Consider the following 16,690-nt stretch of genomic DNA (forward strand, 5'->3'; position numbering starts at 1 on the left):
ATTCTTTGGCAATCCTCCTTCAAATCCTACTTCAACTGAATGAGGGCAATTCTGGAACTGAGCCCTGGATGCAGAGGGAGCATAGGTTAAAGCAAGAAATGCTGGTACCTAGCAGTACCCCGCTTCTCTAGTCCAAGAGGACAGGACAGCTGGAGAGTTCATACCTGATCTCTGTAGGCTTTCGTGCAAGCACCTGAAATAAGTGGTCTCGTGACTGGTGGTATTCTAAAGATGCAGGTACAACTTAACACAGACCAAGACCTTAATCTGCACAAGTTTGACCTGAGATGCTAAAAAAGTTGGAGAAACTGCATTTAACAGTGTTTCTTAAGGGAAGCATAAGTATGTGCTTCTAGGTGTGCAAAATGGTGCATTGTGTTACTTCCGCACTGAGAATAGTTTCTTACCTTCCATACTTGTAATAAGTTCAGTGGTTTTTTTAGTCAATTTAAGTCAATTTTTTACAAGTCATTCCAAGAGCTTTATATCTCCATAAGCTTCATGACAAATGTAATTGAACAGCTCTTTATTAGAGCTTTTTCCTAGAAGAAATATACCAGATAAATGAGGTGAAGACTTATAATGTGATATTTCTGACAAGGAATTGAGTGATGGAAAGATGAGAAAATGAAGTTTTACTATGAAAATAAGAACTGAAAATCCATTTAAGTGGAATGAAGCCACTTTGGGAGGAAGGCCTTACCTCTTAAGGGCCAAAATGCTTCAGAGCTACTAATAAATCCTGTGACTGTCCTAATGCAGCATGGCTTTTTCTTTCTCCTGCTTTCCAACTGCAGGCTCAGATGAAAGACTACCAGCGGGAGCTGGAAGAAGCCCGTGCATCCAGGGATGAGATCTTTGCGCAGTCCAAAGAGAGTGAAAAGAAGCTCAAAGGTCTCGAAGCAGAAATACTCCAGCTCCAAGAGGTGAGATTGAAATCCAAGAAACTTATTTTTGTTGCTAGAGTAAGGCGAAGATCAGAGTGAAAAAAGTAAAAAGCAATTTAATGAGTTGAACTGAGAAATGGGAGCCAGGAGAACTTTCTCTTCCCCCCTGCCCCAGGTCATCAGTGAACTTCTTACAGCTTTGTAGGAATCATTCTAGCAGTCTGGACTTCATTTCTCTGCCTGGGTAGCAGGAAAGCTTTACTATTGCTTAAACAGATTTGAGGCCTGACTAAAATCTGCAAGATGAGTCTCTGAAGGGTGCAGTGCACAGTGTCAGTACTAAAATTGATTACTGGAAATATATAAAAACCTAACAATCTCTCCAGGACCTCAGTGGACCATTGAAGTCTGTGGGGGTTTAACACTGCCCTCTTAGGTTATCATCCCTTTCTCTTACGGGCATGTGTTCCCTCTTTGTTGGCAATTTACAGTAAGAACTCTAAGTCTTGCTACGTATCGCTTATCTCCCATTATCTCCTTGGTCTGCCACAAGGTCAAACATCAGCAGAATTGCCTTGTGTGAGAGACTGCTTCTTTTTTGTCCTGTATTAGCTGCAGACCAAAGTTTCAAAAATCACTCAGATTTCACTGTACTTACTGTTCGAGCCTTTACAGATAACCTACGACTTACTAGAGCTTCTCCATGTCATTCTTTTGTGGACTTCAAACTTGTCAGTCTTGCACTTGCAGTGCATTTAATTGTCCTTCTTAGCAAATGCTTGGGTGTTTCTGCCACTTAATATGGTTTTATAATATGACATTCACTATTGTGCTAAAGCTTTTTTTTTCTATACATTGCTTGCATTCATGCTATGTACTCTGTAACAACCTAAAAAATTTGCTTAATTTAGTGCCCATTTTACATTGAATATGTTTATTAGAGTATGTGACAGAATGGTTTTCTCCTGCTGTTTAGGGCTTGAATGTAACTGATCTTCATAGATTTGTTCCTTAACTTTGTGCAAGGAACACTTCAGGCACAGGGAGAAGTAAATCCATTGTAGTCATATGGCAGTTAAGGGGGGGAAATATCAAGATGATGTGTCCTGCTAGCTTCTACAGCTGTTGCTTCTGCTTATCCATTAAAAGACCTCAGGGATATCACACTTCACAGCCATCTCCCAGAAGTTATTAGAAGGCTAAATTGTTTGCAGAAGTTTTGAGATTCTTAATGCTGTAATGAATCTTTTCCTAAACCTTCATAGGAGTTTGCTGCATCTGAAAGAGCTCGTCGTCATGCTGAGCAAGAAAGGGATGAGTTGGCTGATGAGATTGCAAACAGTGCTTCAGGAAAGTGAGTCATCAAATGTATTAATTGTGCATCTGAAGAACTTCAGGCACCAGCAGCTGTAGTTCTCGGTAGTCTGCTTGCAAATTCTGTATTGACCTGTCTTTGTGATAAAAATTCCTTGTTGTTATGAAGAGAAGTGAAGGCACAGTAGCTTCTCATGACAATTTGCAATGCCTAAAGTATCAGAAGCAAACTAGCCGGTAGCTTTGTATCAGATCTGAACATGTCTTGACCCAAATACTTCCTTTCTAGGTCAGCGCTGCTGGATGAGAAGCGCCGGCTGGAAGCTCGTATTGCACAGTTGGAGGAAGAGCTCGAGGAAGAGCAGAGCAACATGGAGCTTCTCAATGAGCGGTTCCGAAAGACCACGCTGCAGGTGAATCCGTTGTCGGCAATGCTGTAGGGGCAATTTCAGTGTGCAGGGAAGTGGAGGCTCTGAATAGCACCAAATGATCTTCTATTCTTCTCCTCTGAAAGGTTGACACGCTTAATTCTGAGCTAGCTGGGGAGCGGAGTGCTGCCCAGAAGAGTGAAAATGCACGGCAGCAGCTGGAAAGGCAGAATAAAGAGCTGAAAGCCAAGCTGCAGGAACTGGAGGGATCTGTGAAGTCTAAGTTCAAGGCCACAATTTCTACTCTAGAAGCCAAGATTGTGCAGCTAGAAGAACAGCTTGAGCAGGAAGCCAAGTAAGGAAAAAAAAATCTGTTTGCCTGTGTTTTGCTCTGTCAGTCGAATGTCTGAAACCTCCATGCCTTAAATTTTTGTAGGGCTGAGATGTGAGCTTGCAGCACAGGCATTAGGGTTTATTATCTGGAAACCTACTGTTCAGGGGACACACTTTAACAAGACAGGAGTAAAGTAACTGGGGTTGAAAGTTTCAGAATCTATTTGCTCCGTAACTGAAACTGCTGAATTAACTCTTGAAGTTAAGCTGGCGAATATGTTGACTGGTAGTCCCAGGATCCGCAAGGTGCTGCAGAAGTTTCTTGAGACAAGGTGAAACATCCTCTTGAGACACCTAGTCTCTTTGGTTAGAGGAAGCAAGTTGAACAGCTGAGGTGTGATGGCTTAAGTTAGTTGAGATGAATCCTGTGCTCTGCAGAAGTCTTTCTGCAGTGAGCTCTTCCTGTCTGTCCCTGCCATCTTGGTCCTCCAAATATTTATTTTTTTTTTAGCTAGTTCCTCAGAATCTGAAGGTGGACTGTCTTATCACCATCTCCGTTCTTTTTGTGCTTTTGTCTCTGTGGGAGGACCGTGTTACTGGTTAGCAATAACTTTAAAGCTGCTCTGTTCAGTCTCATCGTGAAGAAGCACCTTCTTATCCCTCTTTTCGGCCTGCATACCATACTCATATTGCTCCAGTGCTAAGACTTCACGCTTTCAAAGCTGCATCCCAGCCAGCCACCAGCAGGCACACTACAACTAAGTCGGTTCTGTTGACAGTGGCAGGCATGTTAAGAGGACTGAAGTATCAGTTACACAGCGAGGCGAGAGCCTTTCAGAAAGGACAGACCTTGTGTTCCCAGCCTTCGAGTACTGGGACAAATTATGGCTTTTGATTATTCTAGGGAAAGAGCAGCTGCTAACAAATTGGTCCGTCGTACAGAGAAGAAATTGAAAGAAGTCTTCATGCAGGTGGAGGATGAGCGTCGACACGCAGACCAGTACAAGGAGCAGGTAGGTGGAAGAGCTTAGCTTTTCAGGCCTGTTTCTCAGAAAAGGCAAATAAACCCATACTTTGAGTAGAAGGGGCTTGCTAAGAAGCGTTTTAATCAAAAGATCTAAGGGAATCTATCTTGATGACTAAACCTCTAGAGTAGTTCCCAGCAGTCAAAACCTGCCCGTGTTAGTTAGCTCTGGTGTGGTCTGTTATGCATCCTGGTCTCCCAGACCAAGGAGCTCTGCAGTGTTTCCAGGAGTCCGGGCTGCAGTCTGCAGTGAGGCTGATGGTTCGTCTCCAGCCGGGCTGGTCGGGGAGGACAGGGTGTTAGCAGAAACCCCCAGTCATGGGGTTGCAGCTGTCCAGTTTGATCCTGAGTACCTGGTTTTGTATTTTAGATGGAAAAGGCAAATGCCAGAATGAAGCAGCTCAAACGCCAGCTGGAGGAGGCTGAAGAGGAAGCCACACGTGCAAATGCTTCCCGACGTAAACTTCAGCGGGAGCTGGACGATGCCACCGAGGCTAACGAGGGCCTGAGCCGGGAGGTCAGCACCCTGAAAAACAGGCTAAGGTAAGTGGCACCAGTAGCGGTGGGCAGGGGTTTATCTAAGCCCTTGCGTGCCCACAGGCTCTCTCCATAATGCATCCTTGGGGAGCATCCAGCTGTGGAACTGCAGAGGCAGAGCTGCTAATGTTAGGGAATGGGTCAAACTGGAACCTGCTGGGAACTGCTGACTGAGCCTGATGATGGTAACAAGGAACCTGTCAGACCGCGGAGATATTCCTGACAACCCGTGAGCCTGAACTCTTCGGAGCTTACACTGGCAGGTTCCCTGGGGTTGCCAGTTCAGTCCAGCCATAGGTAAACGTGACAGAGGAGACAGCTCAGTCGTGCTTTTCCATGGCTGGTGCTGATCCCTTTTTTCCTGACCCACCCTGGTGGGAGTGCTTCAGCACTTTCCTTGAGAGCGGGTCTTTGAGCTCAAGGTCTGTATCAAGTGCAGACGGGAGTCAGCAGCGGTGAGGCTGCTGCAGAACAAAAGCCATCGCAAGAGGTAGAGAGTGGCTGAGCTGGTTGCCTTGTAGGAACGGCAGGAGGGGTGCGGTGCTTCACAAACGAGCAGTCGGTATTTTTTTAGAGAACCCGCCCTGTTTAGTACTTGATCTGTGCTTGGTGCTCCTAGAGAGACAATATTTTAAGTTACTGGGGACTTGTGAAATTAAGGTGATGGTATAAACTAAGCAGGAATACCAGAGTACCAGAATGTGTTTGAGCACAGCGTGTTGACCCCCTGGTCAGAGAGAGGGGGGTTCCAGACACCGTCTGTGAAATTTGCCCCGTGGGCGGCCTGGAGCCGAGCTGCCACGTCCCCCTGCGGTTCAGCAGGGAGGCCTTTCAGGGGCAGCCCCCAGCACCGGGCCTGGGGCTGTGGGCGAGGCGTGACCCATCAGCAATCGCTGTCTGCTTCTCGCTCGCAGGAGAGGGGGGCCCATCACCTTCTCCTCGAGTCGATCCGGGAGACGCCAGCTGCACATCGAAGGGGCCTCTCTGGAGCTCTCGGACGACGACGCGGAGAGCAAAGGCAGCGATGTGAATGAAGCGCAGCCGGCCCCTGCCGAGTAGAGCCCCGCCGCACCGTTTGCATGCAGAGACCTTTTACACAACAGTCGGCAGAAGGAGGAGGACTTTCCCGACCACCGAACTGCCTTGTGGCCGTAAATCTGCCTTACGAAACGTCGGCATGCTACAAGGTTACTTATCATAGGTCAACTATGTCTTAAGGCTCTCCAGCCTTACCATACTGTACCCTGCTTCAGATATAGGTACAACTGCTTTTTTTATATATAGTAAACAAAATGGGATCGTCTCTGTTCAGTGCACCTATTTTCCAGATACTCATTGTAAAGCCATTTTATAAAGCATCATGTGAAGGATGAAACTTTTTTTATCAATACAGAAACTTCATTCCCAGAGGGTAGGTGGTTGGGACAGACCCATTGTCATGACTATGCATGCTTTGTTGTACAGACAACATCCTTCCATTTCTTCTGTGCTCAGACGGCCCTTGGCTGTATTGAGTCTGTTGGATCATTGAAGACCAAACTACACCTGTATCTTTCTTTTCTCCTAATTGTTGTGATCAGCACACAATCAGCGAGTGAACTGTGAAAAGGCCTTGGGAAGTGTTAGGGGGAAATGTAGGGATGAACGAGTAGTGTCCATTTTTAACCCGCAATATCATTTTGAAGTGTTCTCAGCACCCGCTTCATCAGTTAGTGTTCATGCAGTACAGGCAAACCGAAATAGCATCACCGTTCCTCATCTGTACAGTACTTCTGCGTTTGTAGAGACCTGCTATTACCATGCCCAACAGATCTGTATATATATTAAGGCTAGTATAATGTGAACACCAGTGGAAAATAAACATACAACACAGGCAAAATTAATTTATTAATTTATGGCCGAGTTAGTCTTCAGGACATGGGGCCGAGCGGCTGCACCGTGAGACGAGGCTTACGTGATACCTGAGCAGCCAGCCTGGTGTTCCTGAGGGACCTGGTCCCCGGGCCGAGAGCAGCAGGGCCGCCTGTACTGTGCAGCGTGGGGCTCGTGTGGAGCCGGTGGTTACAGGGGTTCAGCGATGGATGTTGCCTGCCTACGAGTTAACATGCCAGTGGATGTGAATCCTTTTTTTTGTTTTGTTTTTTTATTTTGAACAGTATTACAGTGAGTAGTTAGTGTTCTTTTTGTTTAAATAGCTGAAAAACTGACATTACAGAAAGTGCCTTAGACACTACAGTACTAAGACAATGTTACATATATAATTTGCCTATATAACAATGATTTAATGTATTAATTTTGACTGTGCTTCATATCATGTACCTCTCTAGTCCAAGTGGTATTATTGATATTAGTGACAATGAATCAGTGTTAACTAGGAAACTTCCTCTGCCACATGCTCAAAAAACATGGATTTCCTTTTTTGGTTAAAAGCTTTAACATCTGTCGCAAAGGTTTCGTTGTGTGTGTGTGGATATTTTTAATCAAACTGGCTGTTGACCACCAGGCATCTGACTGCAAATATCTTGTTTTCTTGTATACCCATATTTCTAGACAATGATTTTTGTAAGACAATAAATTTATTCATTATAGATGCGGCCGCCTGCTCTGTTTACTTACCGGAAGAGCTATCTCCTGAGGCTGGCATAGACCTTAATAAACGAGAATATGACTGGAAGCTGCCTTTTCCCTTCTTCCTGTTTTCTTTTCTTGTTGGTTTTTTTTTTTTTTTTTTTCCTTTTATTCTGACCTAAATACAGCATAAATGGCCTGGTCAGGGCCTTTGAAATCTCTTTGCCTTTGAACTCTAATGGCAGTGCATTGCTGGAGCACAAGGGGAGCTCTGAAACCTCCTGCTGACCTTCAGTACCATGGCATAGGCACAGCCCCCATGTCTGCCTTGAGCAGGGTCTGGTCTTTCTTCTGAGCAGTTAAATTTCCTGTTTTGGGTGTCCTGGGGTGTGGTATCACAGTCTCAGAGCAGAGCGAGTGTCAGGTAAGGCTGAGGCTAGTGGAAAGCTGCAGGCACCGGTGCCCTGGGGCTGATCCCTGCTCGGCTCCACTGCTGGGTGAAGGCACTTTGCCGTGTCTGCACAGAAAATGGCACCAGGGTTGACCTGCACCCGCCCTGGGAGGGGAGGTGATGGGAGTGAGGAAGATGAGTGGGTTAAAAATGTGAGGAGGGGAAAGAGGGCATGCAGCCCGCAGTGGTGGGGCAGCTGGAAGCCCTTGCCTGGGCTCTGCTGTACAGGGCAGCTGGAAGTGGCTTGGTGGGAGCTGCTCGGACACTTACAGTGGTGCCTGTGGTTGCAGCTGCCTGCCCTGGGCTCTGGAAGCCTCCCAGCACCGAGGGGCTGCTGGGGACCCCGACTGGTCCCGGGCACCAGCTCCTGTACCCTGTTCAGTCCTGAGCACCTTCAACGCTGTGCCTGCTGCTGCTGCTCCTCATGCTGGGAAGCGTGCAGGGGCCGAGGGCGGGCTTTTCCCTATCTCCAGCATGGCTTACACACCTCAGGGCAGGCCCTGTCCCTGCAACCTGCAGAAGGCCCAGGCTCTGTGCAGGAACAGCTTACTCTTACCTGGGGCTTTTTAAGGCGGGGAGGAGGGTGGCCCTACTCCCCCCAAGGTACTGCACCCCCATGAGGGAGCTGGTCGCAGGCACGGTGCATGGTCTCCCCCTGCACAGGGTGCTGGGAGCGAGTGGGGGACCGGGTGTGCTGCCAGCTGTCCCCATGGATGGGGCAGGGCCAGCCTGGTCAGCAGCAGGAGGAGGAGGAGGAGGGGAACCTGCAGCACCGACACCACAGCCCTGGCTGCTGGCTGTGAGTGGGCAGCGGGTGCTGGAACAGCTGCCCCAGGGTCGGGTCTCCAGTGCGGTGTCTCAGGAGCATCCAGGCTGGAGCTGAGCCCAGCAGCCTGTGAGCGGCAGCACCCACCTCTGTGTGGGGCAAAGCGCTGGCAAAGCCGAGGGTGCTGCAGGCAGCAGAGCTGGTGAGGGCCCCTGGGGCCACCACAGCCCTGTCAGCCCACTGGGCACAGGGGAAGGGAAGGGGCGCCCTGGGGAAGGGCCCCAGCCCCGCTGTTCTGCAGAGGAAACGCCTGTCAGCTACTCCAAGGAGGCAAAAATCCACGGGGCTGCAGCTGGAGGCCTCCAGCACTTCCCCAGGCTCTTCCCCAAATCAACTCTCGAAACCCAGGACTCAGCCGAGCCACCAGGACGTTCAGTGCCAGGAGCAGAGGCTACAGCTGAGGAGCGGTGTTTGCTCTGTGCACAAACTCAACTGAAAGGGGAGCAGGAGCTGCATGGCAGCGCAGAGCAGCAGCGCCAACCCGTTGCTGGGACTTGGCAGAAAGCACTACATGACAAAATACAGCCACTGCCACTGTTTCTGCAAAATCCACTGATTCCACATTAAAAGAACTTTATTTTTGGAAGATTACTCTCATTTGGTTTTGGTTTTTTTTAAACCACATCATGATCTGTGTCACCACGGTGGTATGGTACACTGTCCTATTGAAACATGCCATATAGATTTTGAATAAATAAAGCTACAAAGCCCAAGTTATGTACAAAGAGCTTAGGCAAAGATATTATGTTTACAAACCTATGTACAATAAAACAAATGTAAACAGTCAAATGCAGCAGAGGATGCACAGGAAAGGAGGACCATACAAACCCTAACGGAAAGGGGGGCCATCCCACCTCCCTTCTGCTGGGGCCGATGGTTTTTCTCAGCGCTTGTAAATAAACCAACTTGGAGCTGCAGAGCCAACTGAATGTGATGGACCAGACTGGGAACGACGATTTCTAAACCCACAGATCAAACCCTGGCTGGGGTTGCTGGTTCATTTTAAAAATCCACTGACTCTGAGGCACATAGACAGAGAAATCGCACAAATACGTTGCTTGAAAGACCCACAAGGTACACAGTTGCCCAAAACTGTCACAGACGCCCGTAGGTGACGCTGTAAAATCCAGTCATATATTACACAGATCGGAACATGGTTGTGATGGTTACAGGGTCCTGGGAAGGGGGTTTCATGGGCATCGCGGCCAGTTGGACTAGTGGCTTCCTAACGCTCTTGCCGAGTCCCTGTTGTGGAGGTGCGTGGAAGTCTGACCGATGAAGGCAGGGTGCAGGGGGGCCGGGAAGCTGTGCTACAGGCACACGGGCACCGTGAGCACACTACAGCGGCTGAGGAGGTTACTGCCCAACAGCTGTGCACGTGCAGCAGTGCCGAGGGAGAACGCTTCGGCAACGCTCAGCCCTGCCGGCTCACGCTAAGGCATTTGATGTTGCGACGGACATGTGCTGAGCCTGTGACGGTCACCCCCCCGTGTGCTGCCACCCAGCACCTCTGCCCCTCCCGCCCTGTCCCCAGAGGAGCCCGGCGCTGACATGCACGGCCGCCTCTGCCCGCTGGAGACGGGGCCGTACAGGCAGGACTGCCGGCTACGCTCGTCCTCCCCTGCCCGCTCCAACGCAAGGCGGGAGGCGGACACGCACCAGCAGTGACAGCCGCGCGCCCGCCCCGCAGTGATTTATTAAGCTGCAGTAACCGAGTCACGTACCTGGACCTGATTCCCAGGCGCAAACGTCCAAAGTGCCATCGCACAGCCTCGCCCAGGGCCTCTTTCAAGAGGTCAGAGCCTTACTGGGAGGGCAGCAGCTGTGCATCCTAAGCAGCAGGATGCCGGAGCAGGCAGGCAGGGAGAAGGGGAGCCTTTAAGAGGAGCGGCCAATGCGTGTGTCATGCCAAACCTAAGTTAGAGAAGAGATAAAGCGAGGGGCCGAGGACTGCCTGGCCGAGGTTTGGCGAGTAAGACTCCTGCATCCCCTGAAACAGAGCACTGCGTGTCTCAGCTTGTGTGGCACAGGGCGTGGGGCCAAGTCAGAGAACGTCTGCTACAGCAACAGGAGAAAATAAACTCTATTAACATGACATGAAGGGCCGTGAGCACAGGGTCTCCTCTGGCAGCACGGTATGGGTCGTGTTCCAGCGAGGCGGGAATGGGGAGGAATCGGGAGCAGTTCTTCTCTCGACGGGCTGAGAAAAGCATCCGCAAGTCCGAACACGACCTCCCGCGGGCTCATACGCTCAGGGGGAGCATGCCAGGCGCTGAGGATGGTCGAGAGGCTCCCAGTCCAGGGGGACCTTGATCAAAGCCGTTTACTGCCCTGAGAAGCAACAAGAGACAGGCCGTTAAGTGACAAACAGCCCCAGGAGACGGCACCGCTCACCTCTCCCCATCACCAGCAGCTGGAAGATAGACCCCTCTCCTCCCTCCTCACTGCATCCATCACCCTGACTGTACAGTGGCTGCTTGGTGGGTGTGGGAGCGGGGCCAACATATGACCACAACAAGGCTCCCACCTCCAGCTGCGAGGACCGGTGCTCACCCACAGCCAGGGACACACGCAGGTGGGTGCTCAACCCATTGCTCAGAGCAGCCACATGCTGGCCAAGGTGACCAGCCCGGGAGCACAAGTGGCTCCTGCGCAGACCCTGAGCCCGCTGGGGCTACACAGTCGGGTCTGTGCGGCTGAAGGCACCAGGCACAGCAGCGCCGCGGGCCTGGTCCCTACAATCAGCTCCCCTTCCCTCGTAATCGCTGCCTGTTTGCCCGGGAGCGGTGCAGACGCCTGTGAGCACCACGCGGCCCCCAGGGCTGTGCAGGCAGCGCTGCGCTGCGGCCCCGTCACACAGGGGTGTGCAGCAGGGCTGGGGCCGACTCCACCCGTGTCCCCACGTCCTTCACGGGTGGCTACACAAGCTCCACCCAGTAATGGGGATGGACACACACACGCACACACACATGGCAATGGCTCTGCAAGAGCAGGCAGGCACATGTTAAAGCACAGCAGAGTTGCCTCTACGCTACGCTACTCCCAGCTGGGGTGCAGCGGGGGCTCCGGGTGCCTCCACGCTCCCAGGATCCATGGGTTCCCCCCTTGCCCAGGCTGTTGGGAGAGGTGAAGGCATGGAGAACCCGGCTTCCTGGTGGGTTGGGAGAGGAGCACGTGGCTCTGACAGCTTTTCCATCTCTACTCTGTTATAGCTTTGACAGATCTTCTGTAATTAGGCTCAACACACAGCGTCTGCCCAGGCTCACCATCTGCTGATCACCACCACCACAGCCTTGACAACCAGAAGCTATTACGTCCCTGTATCAGGACAGCATGTCCACCCCCACTGGTGTCCCAGAACCAGCACCCTGCCCTCATGGTCGGGTTTGTAATACTGAAGGTGGGGGGAGAACGCCCACACCCCTGCAAGGCAGACAGGTCCCTGCCTCGATGTCTGCCTGCTCCCAAGAAGGGCCTCTGCGGCACTTCACCAGCTCTGCCTGAACCACCGGCACCCCAGAAGATGCCATTTGGATCTCTCCTGGCAGAGCTATGTTTGTGAGAAGGGACACTGGAGGAGACAGCCTTTGCTGCTTCGATCAGCGAGCTGCAGTGAGTGACAGCAAGAAGAAAAAGAAGTGTGAGGGCTCTACTGATGAGGAAAAAGCCAACCCGGGAGCTGGTGGCTCTGGGGTCCCAAGCTGTACCCGGTGCAAGCACTCAGAGGAGCACGTCCCGCTCACTGCCATCACTGCCTAAGGGGCCAATGTGCCAGCAGCTCACGCGTGGGTGGCTCATGACAGCGTCCTCAGGACAGAGCAGTGCTGTTTCCACACTCCCTTTCACATGGCACTCCGCTCCTGTGCGGCTTACATTCACTGGTGACCTCGTACCTCCTGGATCAGGGATGCAAAAACCCTGCCAGCAAACCCAGGAGGCTGCTGCCGTTGCACTGGGCAGTTAGTTACAAAATCCTTCCAGAAGAGCAGATGAAGAGCTAAAAATCTCAACACTTGCTAGCAAGGAGAGATTCCCATGGTAACACGGCTCACCGCCATACAGAGCCAGGCTGTTTCCTTGCCCTCTCTTGCTGTTGAACGTGCACACTAGCACAGCCTGAAGCACATCCCAGCACCAGGGTCAGAGCAGGGAGAAACCACCTTTCCCACCTCTTCCCCATTAAGCTGGAAACTTCAACTCCCATTTGAGTGTTGCTTTAATATGTTTCAAAAGGCAAGTACCTCCCTGGCTGCACGCAATAAAAAGCTGCTGGAAGAGGCTTAGGGGCAGATGTATTTTGCTATTCACATTTGGATGAAGGGGCATGAAGCCAACCTGACTCTGCAAATTAGTTATCAGCTAGAAAGCACCTCTGCCAAGTAGGACAGGGAGGGGGGGGAACAAACCAAAACCCAACACCAACCAGGATTAAAATGCGGTAGTTTGCTCCCTTTTGCAAGGGTTAGAGAAAAGTGACGTTCAACATCAGCAGCCTGGAAGTGCTTGTGTTTGATGAGTCACATTAAAGCCAAGCTCTATGGATTTGTCACGTTTCCTGCACTAAATTCAGAGCCGCTCTTTGCAACTGAGACACCGTGGGATGGCGCCCAGCCCCTGCTGCATGCAGGACGTGGCCCAGCCAACGTCAGCGCGATGGGCAGGCCGGCCGGGTCTGCAGCTCGGCTGAACGAGCACCCGTCTCCACCGGGACGTCCCAGCTATGCTGCCTCCAGCACAGCATGGTGAGACAGGCAGGCTGGGGGGGACAACTGATCCCTTTCAAGCCCATAGCACGTGCCATCGCTCCCCAAGCAGCCTGTCCTTGCAACCCAGCGATCCTTCACAGCACTGCACGAGGCCAGGCAGAAGGGGCCACGTCCCCGCAGTGCTCAAACCTTGGCACATTATTCCCCTCTGCACCAAGCCAGCTGCCTTCGCCACCACCAGGCATCTCCATGCCACCGCCTATCTGCCTCCCGGACATGACGTCTTTGAATCAAAACCCAACGTGTGGCGTTAGCACATGGCTTTTACACCAGGGACGGGGCAAATCAAGCATTACAAGCTTCTCAAATATTGCTGTTTCTGGGGCACCAACTGCTCCCAAACTGGGTTTCCAGCACCCAAGCTCTGCCTGTGGCGAGAACGCCTCCCTGCAGCTGTCACCATCCGACAGACCTGCCTCTGCAGGCAGCTTCTCCTTTTAAATGAAGCGACACACCTCTAACCCTCCTCAGCTCCTGCTCAGAGGCACGTTTAGCAGCTTGGGTGCCCTCTTCCATCTCCCAGAGGTACACTAACAAGGCGAGAAGCCATGAAGCCATCAAATGCTCAGCACGGATGCCACGTGGACGTGACAGGACTCTGCCTAAATCACGTGTGTCACAAATAATCCAGTGATGCCCAAAACAAGACGGGAGACCAAGCCCCATTGCAGAGCCCGGGCAGTAAGAGGATGAGTGCTATAAGCATTGTTACAAGTGTTAACCAGCACAAGATGTGGAGTGCTCACAGCACTACGATGCACAAGGGAGACATGAGAAGGCTTTCTGCTGAACATGAAAAAGATGGAAACCCCATTTAGAAGCCTTTTGAGGTTTCCCCATTGTTTGCTAGTTAAAAAAATAAAGCAGGGAGGCAGTGCAGAGTGCTTCTTTGTGGCAGCTTCTCCCAGGATCAGCTCCTGGAGTCAGTTACCTGCATTGTTCATTGCATCCTGCCGGCCCAAACTTGCCCTCGGTGCAGAAATAAAGATAAAGCAGCAGCTTCGATTTGCTGAGAGCCAGTTCAGTAAGTGGGGCACAGGAAAAGGCTTCAAATAGTAGCAGCAATTGGGGGGATACTGAAAGCTGGCATTATGGCTGAGCTTACCCAGCCATGGATTTCTGTTGGTAACATGAAAATGCACAAAAAGAGGGAAAGAAATCAGCATTACTGCAGTTAGAAACAGAGTTAAAGGAAAATAAAATACATGAAACAGAGCAACTGTAAAAAATAACAAAAAGTGCTGGATGACTCCTGCCTAACCTCCCAGAAGTGAGCTGGGAAGAGAAGTCCTTGTGCTTGGTCTCCAAGGTCTCAGACAGTGCCAGGAGGAGCACACGCATCGCTCCAGCCTTCGGCCGCTCTGCCCAGGCCTGGCACACGTGCGGGGCTGCTGCATGGAGCTGACCCTGCCCGACGGCCTGGAGACCTGCCCGCAGTGATTAATCCCAGCCAGATCACTTGCCTCCTGCTTCTGCCTTGTTTCCCTATCCCTCAGACCTGACCCAACACGCGCTCTGAGGCCTGTGCTGTGCCCTTGCTCTGGGCTTCCTGAGAAACCAGGCTCCAGTGCTTCAAAAGGAGCCAAAAGCACCAGTCCCTGCTGGAAACGTCCCCTGCAGTGGTTTCTGATGGATGTTTCTGACTGCCTGTCCCTACAGTGGTGTGGACTTTGTGCCCATTTCCAACCACTCTCTCTGCCCTGATTGCTGAAGATAGATTTTTTTTACTCATTAAACTGTATTTCAAGCTGTAGTTTGTACTTAGCACCTTATCTCCAAGACTCCCTCAACATTATGTATCCAACAAAACCTCAGCAGAAGATTCTCCTGTAGCTGAATACCCAGCCTGAGGAATAAATGGATGTGGTCAAAGCATACTTGGAGACCGGCCCCACAAGAAAACAAGAGGAAAAGTGAGTTTTCAGGCAGGTCAGTGCTTTAAAACACACCACTTACTCTCCCAAGCAGCAGTAACAGCACAAGGAGGCAGAGTAACGCCCAGCACAGAGATGTAAGGAGGAGGATGGGGACAAGGCCGTGGCAGATTACGCTGGTAGGGACCTGCACTTCTCGACAGCATGGGGAACCCTCCACGCTCCCTCGAGAGGCAGATAAGTGAAACTAGGCCAACCCTTAGTCGCTGCAGGCCGTGCCTGCAGAGAACCCCGTGCCGCAGGATCCCCTCTCACAGAGCCTGTGAGCCCGGTACCTGCGCAGTCTTGCTGGCACAACCATGCCACCCCAGGTGCTTCCAGCTGGCATGGCTGTGCTGGGCAGGGATGGTGACACCGAGCAGGAGCACCGCTGTCTCTACCCATATGCTTCAGACCACACCGTCCTCACCCCCTGCTCTGTAACCCTGGCCAGCTCCCAGCACATCTGTGCTTTTGTTTGCTTTCCCATTAGCCAGAACCACGGCAACCAAGCATCGGCAAGCCGATAGCCAACAAAACGTTGAAGGAAAAACACAACCAAAGGGCAAACTAACTTTCAAAATTAACTAAATTACAGCAGTGATACTTCATCCTGTATCTCTGATGTGACTGATTCAATCAGAAACATGCATGTATTTGAAGAAATATTAATTAGATCAAGAAAGCAAGCAGCACTCAATCTTATGGTTGCAACAGGTCATAGCACCAGAGAAGTTTATCTAAAGTAAGGAGAAAGAGAGAGATTATAGCCTCAGGCTTTGATCATGAACTATTAGTTTGTAATGCTAAGAGAATGACCTCATGCAGTTAGCATAACCACCAACTCTGCACCTCCAAGCACCAAGTTAAAATGCATGCAGCTTATCATTGCAAATGAATTCATTTACCCATGACCAAGGTGGGGAATATGACCTTTTCACGCCTAGTGGAGAAAAATTGAAACAGTTTATGCACACAATAAAGACATTCTTGGGCATAACCCTGGATGCAAGAAACGGGGCAAAGCAAAGGTGTTAAACTAAACCTCACCAGACCTCTCCTCTTTGACCTCTGCATAATGAGACTCTGCTCTGCACGGGCAGGCAAGGGGTCCTATGTGAGCGACAGCCAGCACTCCCGCCACACTCCACTGCTGCAAGTGCATAACCCAGATAAAAGCCTAGAGCATTGCAAAGCACATTACAGGACATGGGATTACTCACCTGCATCTGAGTTACCCACAGTTCCCTCTTTCCCAGGGAAACTTTTTTGTAAGGTGGACTAGGGAACAGAAAGAAGACCCTGATTTCACAGCCCGATGTATTACCATCAGGGTTGTGGATAACAGTGTCCACTGTGTAAATATACCTACATGCTTCATGGGACTGCTAGAAGTGTGCAAGCAGAGGCACTTCTCACATTCAAAATTAATCTGGTTTTATTAAAACAAAGCCCAACAGATTCACAAAAATAACCTAAAAATAAACATCAACTACAAGGACTGTGACATTCAAGAGTGTAGGAAAGGGAGCGGGGGAGCAGTGACCAAGGAGTTAATGCCCCAAGGAACAAACACCCCATGTTGGCTCACATGCTGTCTCAGCTCTGCTGTTCAAGTGCCAGGCCTCTGCGGAGCCCATCAAGGTTAAGAGCCATTTTGTTCCCCAACTGGATCGAGGTTAATAACCACTTAAGAACAATTA

The 16,690-nt window shown here is 50.8% G+C and overlaps 2 protein-coding genes across 4 annotated transcripts in view; one reads left to right on the plus strand and one right to left on the minus strand.

The window, feature by feature from the left end:
* Positions 1 to 7,137, plus strand: part of MYH10 (myosin heavy chain 10) — a 105,206-nt gene extending 98,069 nt beyond the window's left edge. Inside the window, 7 exon segments of the mRNA XM_050908380.1 lie at positions 798 to 926; positions 2,153 to 2,241; positions 2,491 to 2,614; positions 2,716 to 2,924; positions 3,807 to 3,915; positions 4,297 to 4,469; positions 5,378 to 7,137. Coding sequence (XP_050764337.1) covers positions 798 to 926; positions 2,153 to 2,241; positions 2,491 to 2,614; positions 2,716 to 2,924; positions 3,807 to 3,915; positions 4,297 to 4,469; positions 5,378 to 5,522 — 978 coding nt within the window. The 3' untranslated portion in view covers positions 5,523 to 7,137.
* A 2,697-nt stretch (positions 7,138 to 9,834) lies between these two features.
* Positions 9,835 to 16,690, minus strand: part of NDEL1 (nudE neurodevelopment protein 1 like 1) — a 29,071-nt gene continuing 22,215 nt past the window's right edge. For 2 of the 3 annotated variants that reach the window (XM_050908382.1, XM_050908381.1), the window contains exon 9: positions 9,835 to 10,639. In XM_050908382.1, the coding sequence (XP_050764339.1) occupies positions 10,552 to 10,639 (88 nt within the window). In that variant the 3' untranslated portion in view covers positions 9,835 to 10,551. Of the gene's footprint in view, positions 10,640 to 15,895; positions 15,931 to 16,690 lie in introns of all 3 variants that reach the window. The other variant, XM_050908383.1, reaches the window with a different exon arrangement.

This window comes from Gymnogyps californianus, chromosome 19 (genome assembly GCF_018139145.2).
Source record: "Gymnogyps californianus isolate 813 chromosome 19, ASM1813914v2, whole genome shotgun sequence".
Lineage (NCBI taxonomy): Eukaryota > Metazoa > Chordata > Aves > Accipitriformes > Cathartidae > Gymnogyps > Gymnogyps californianus.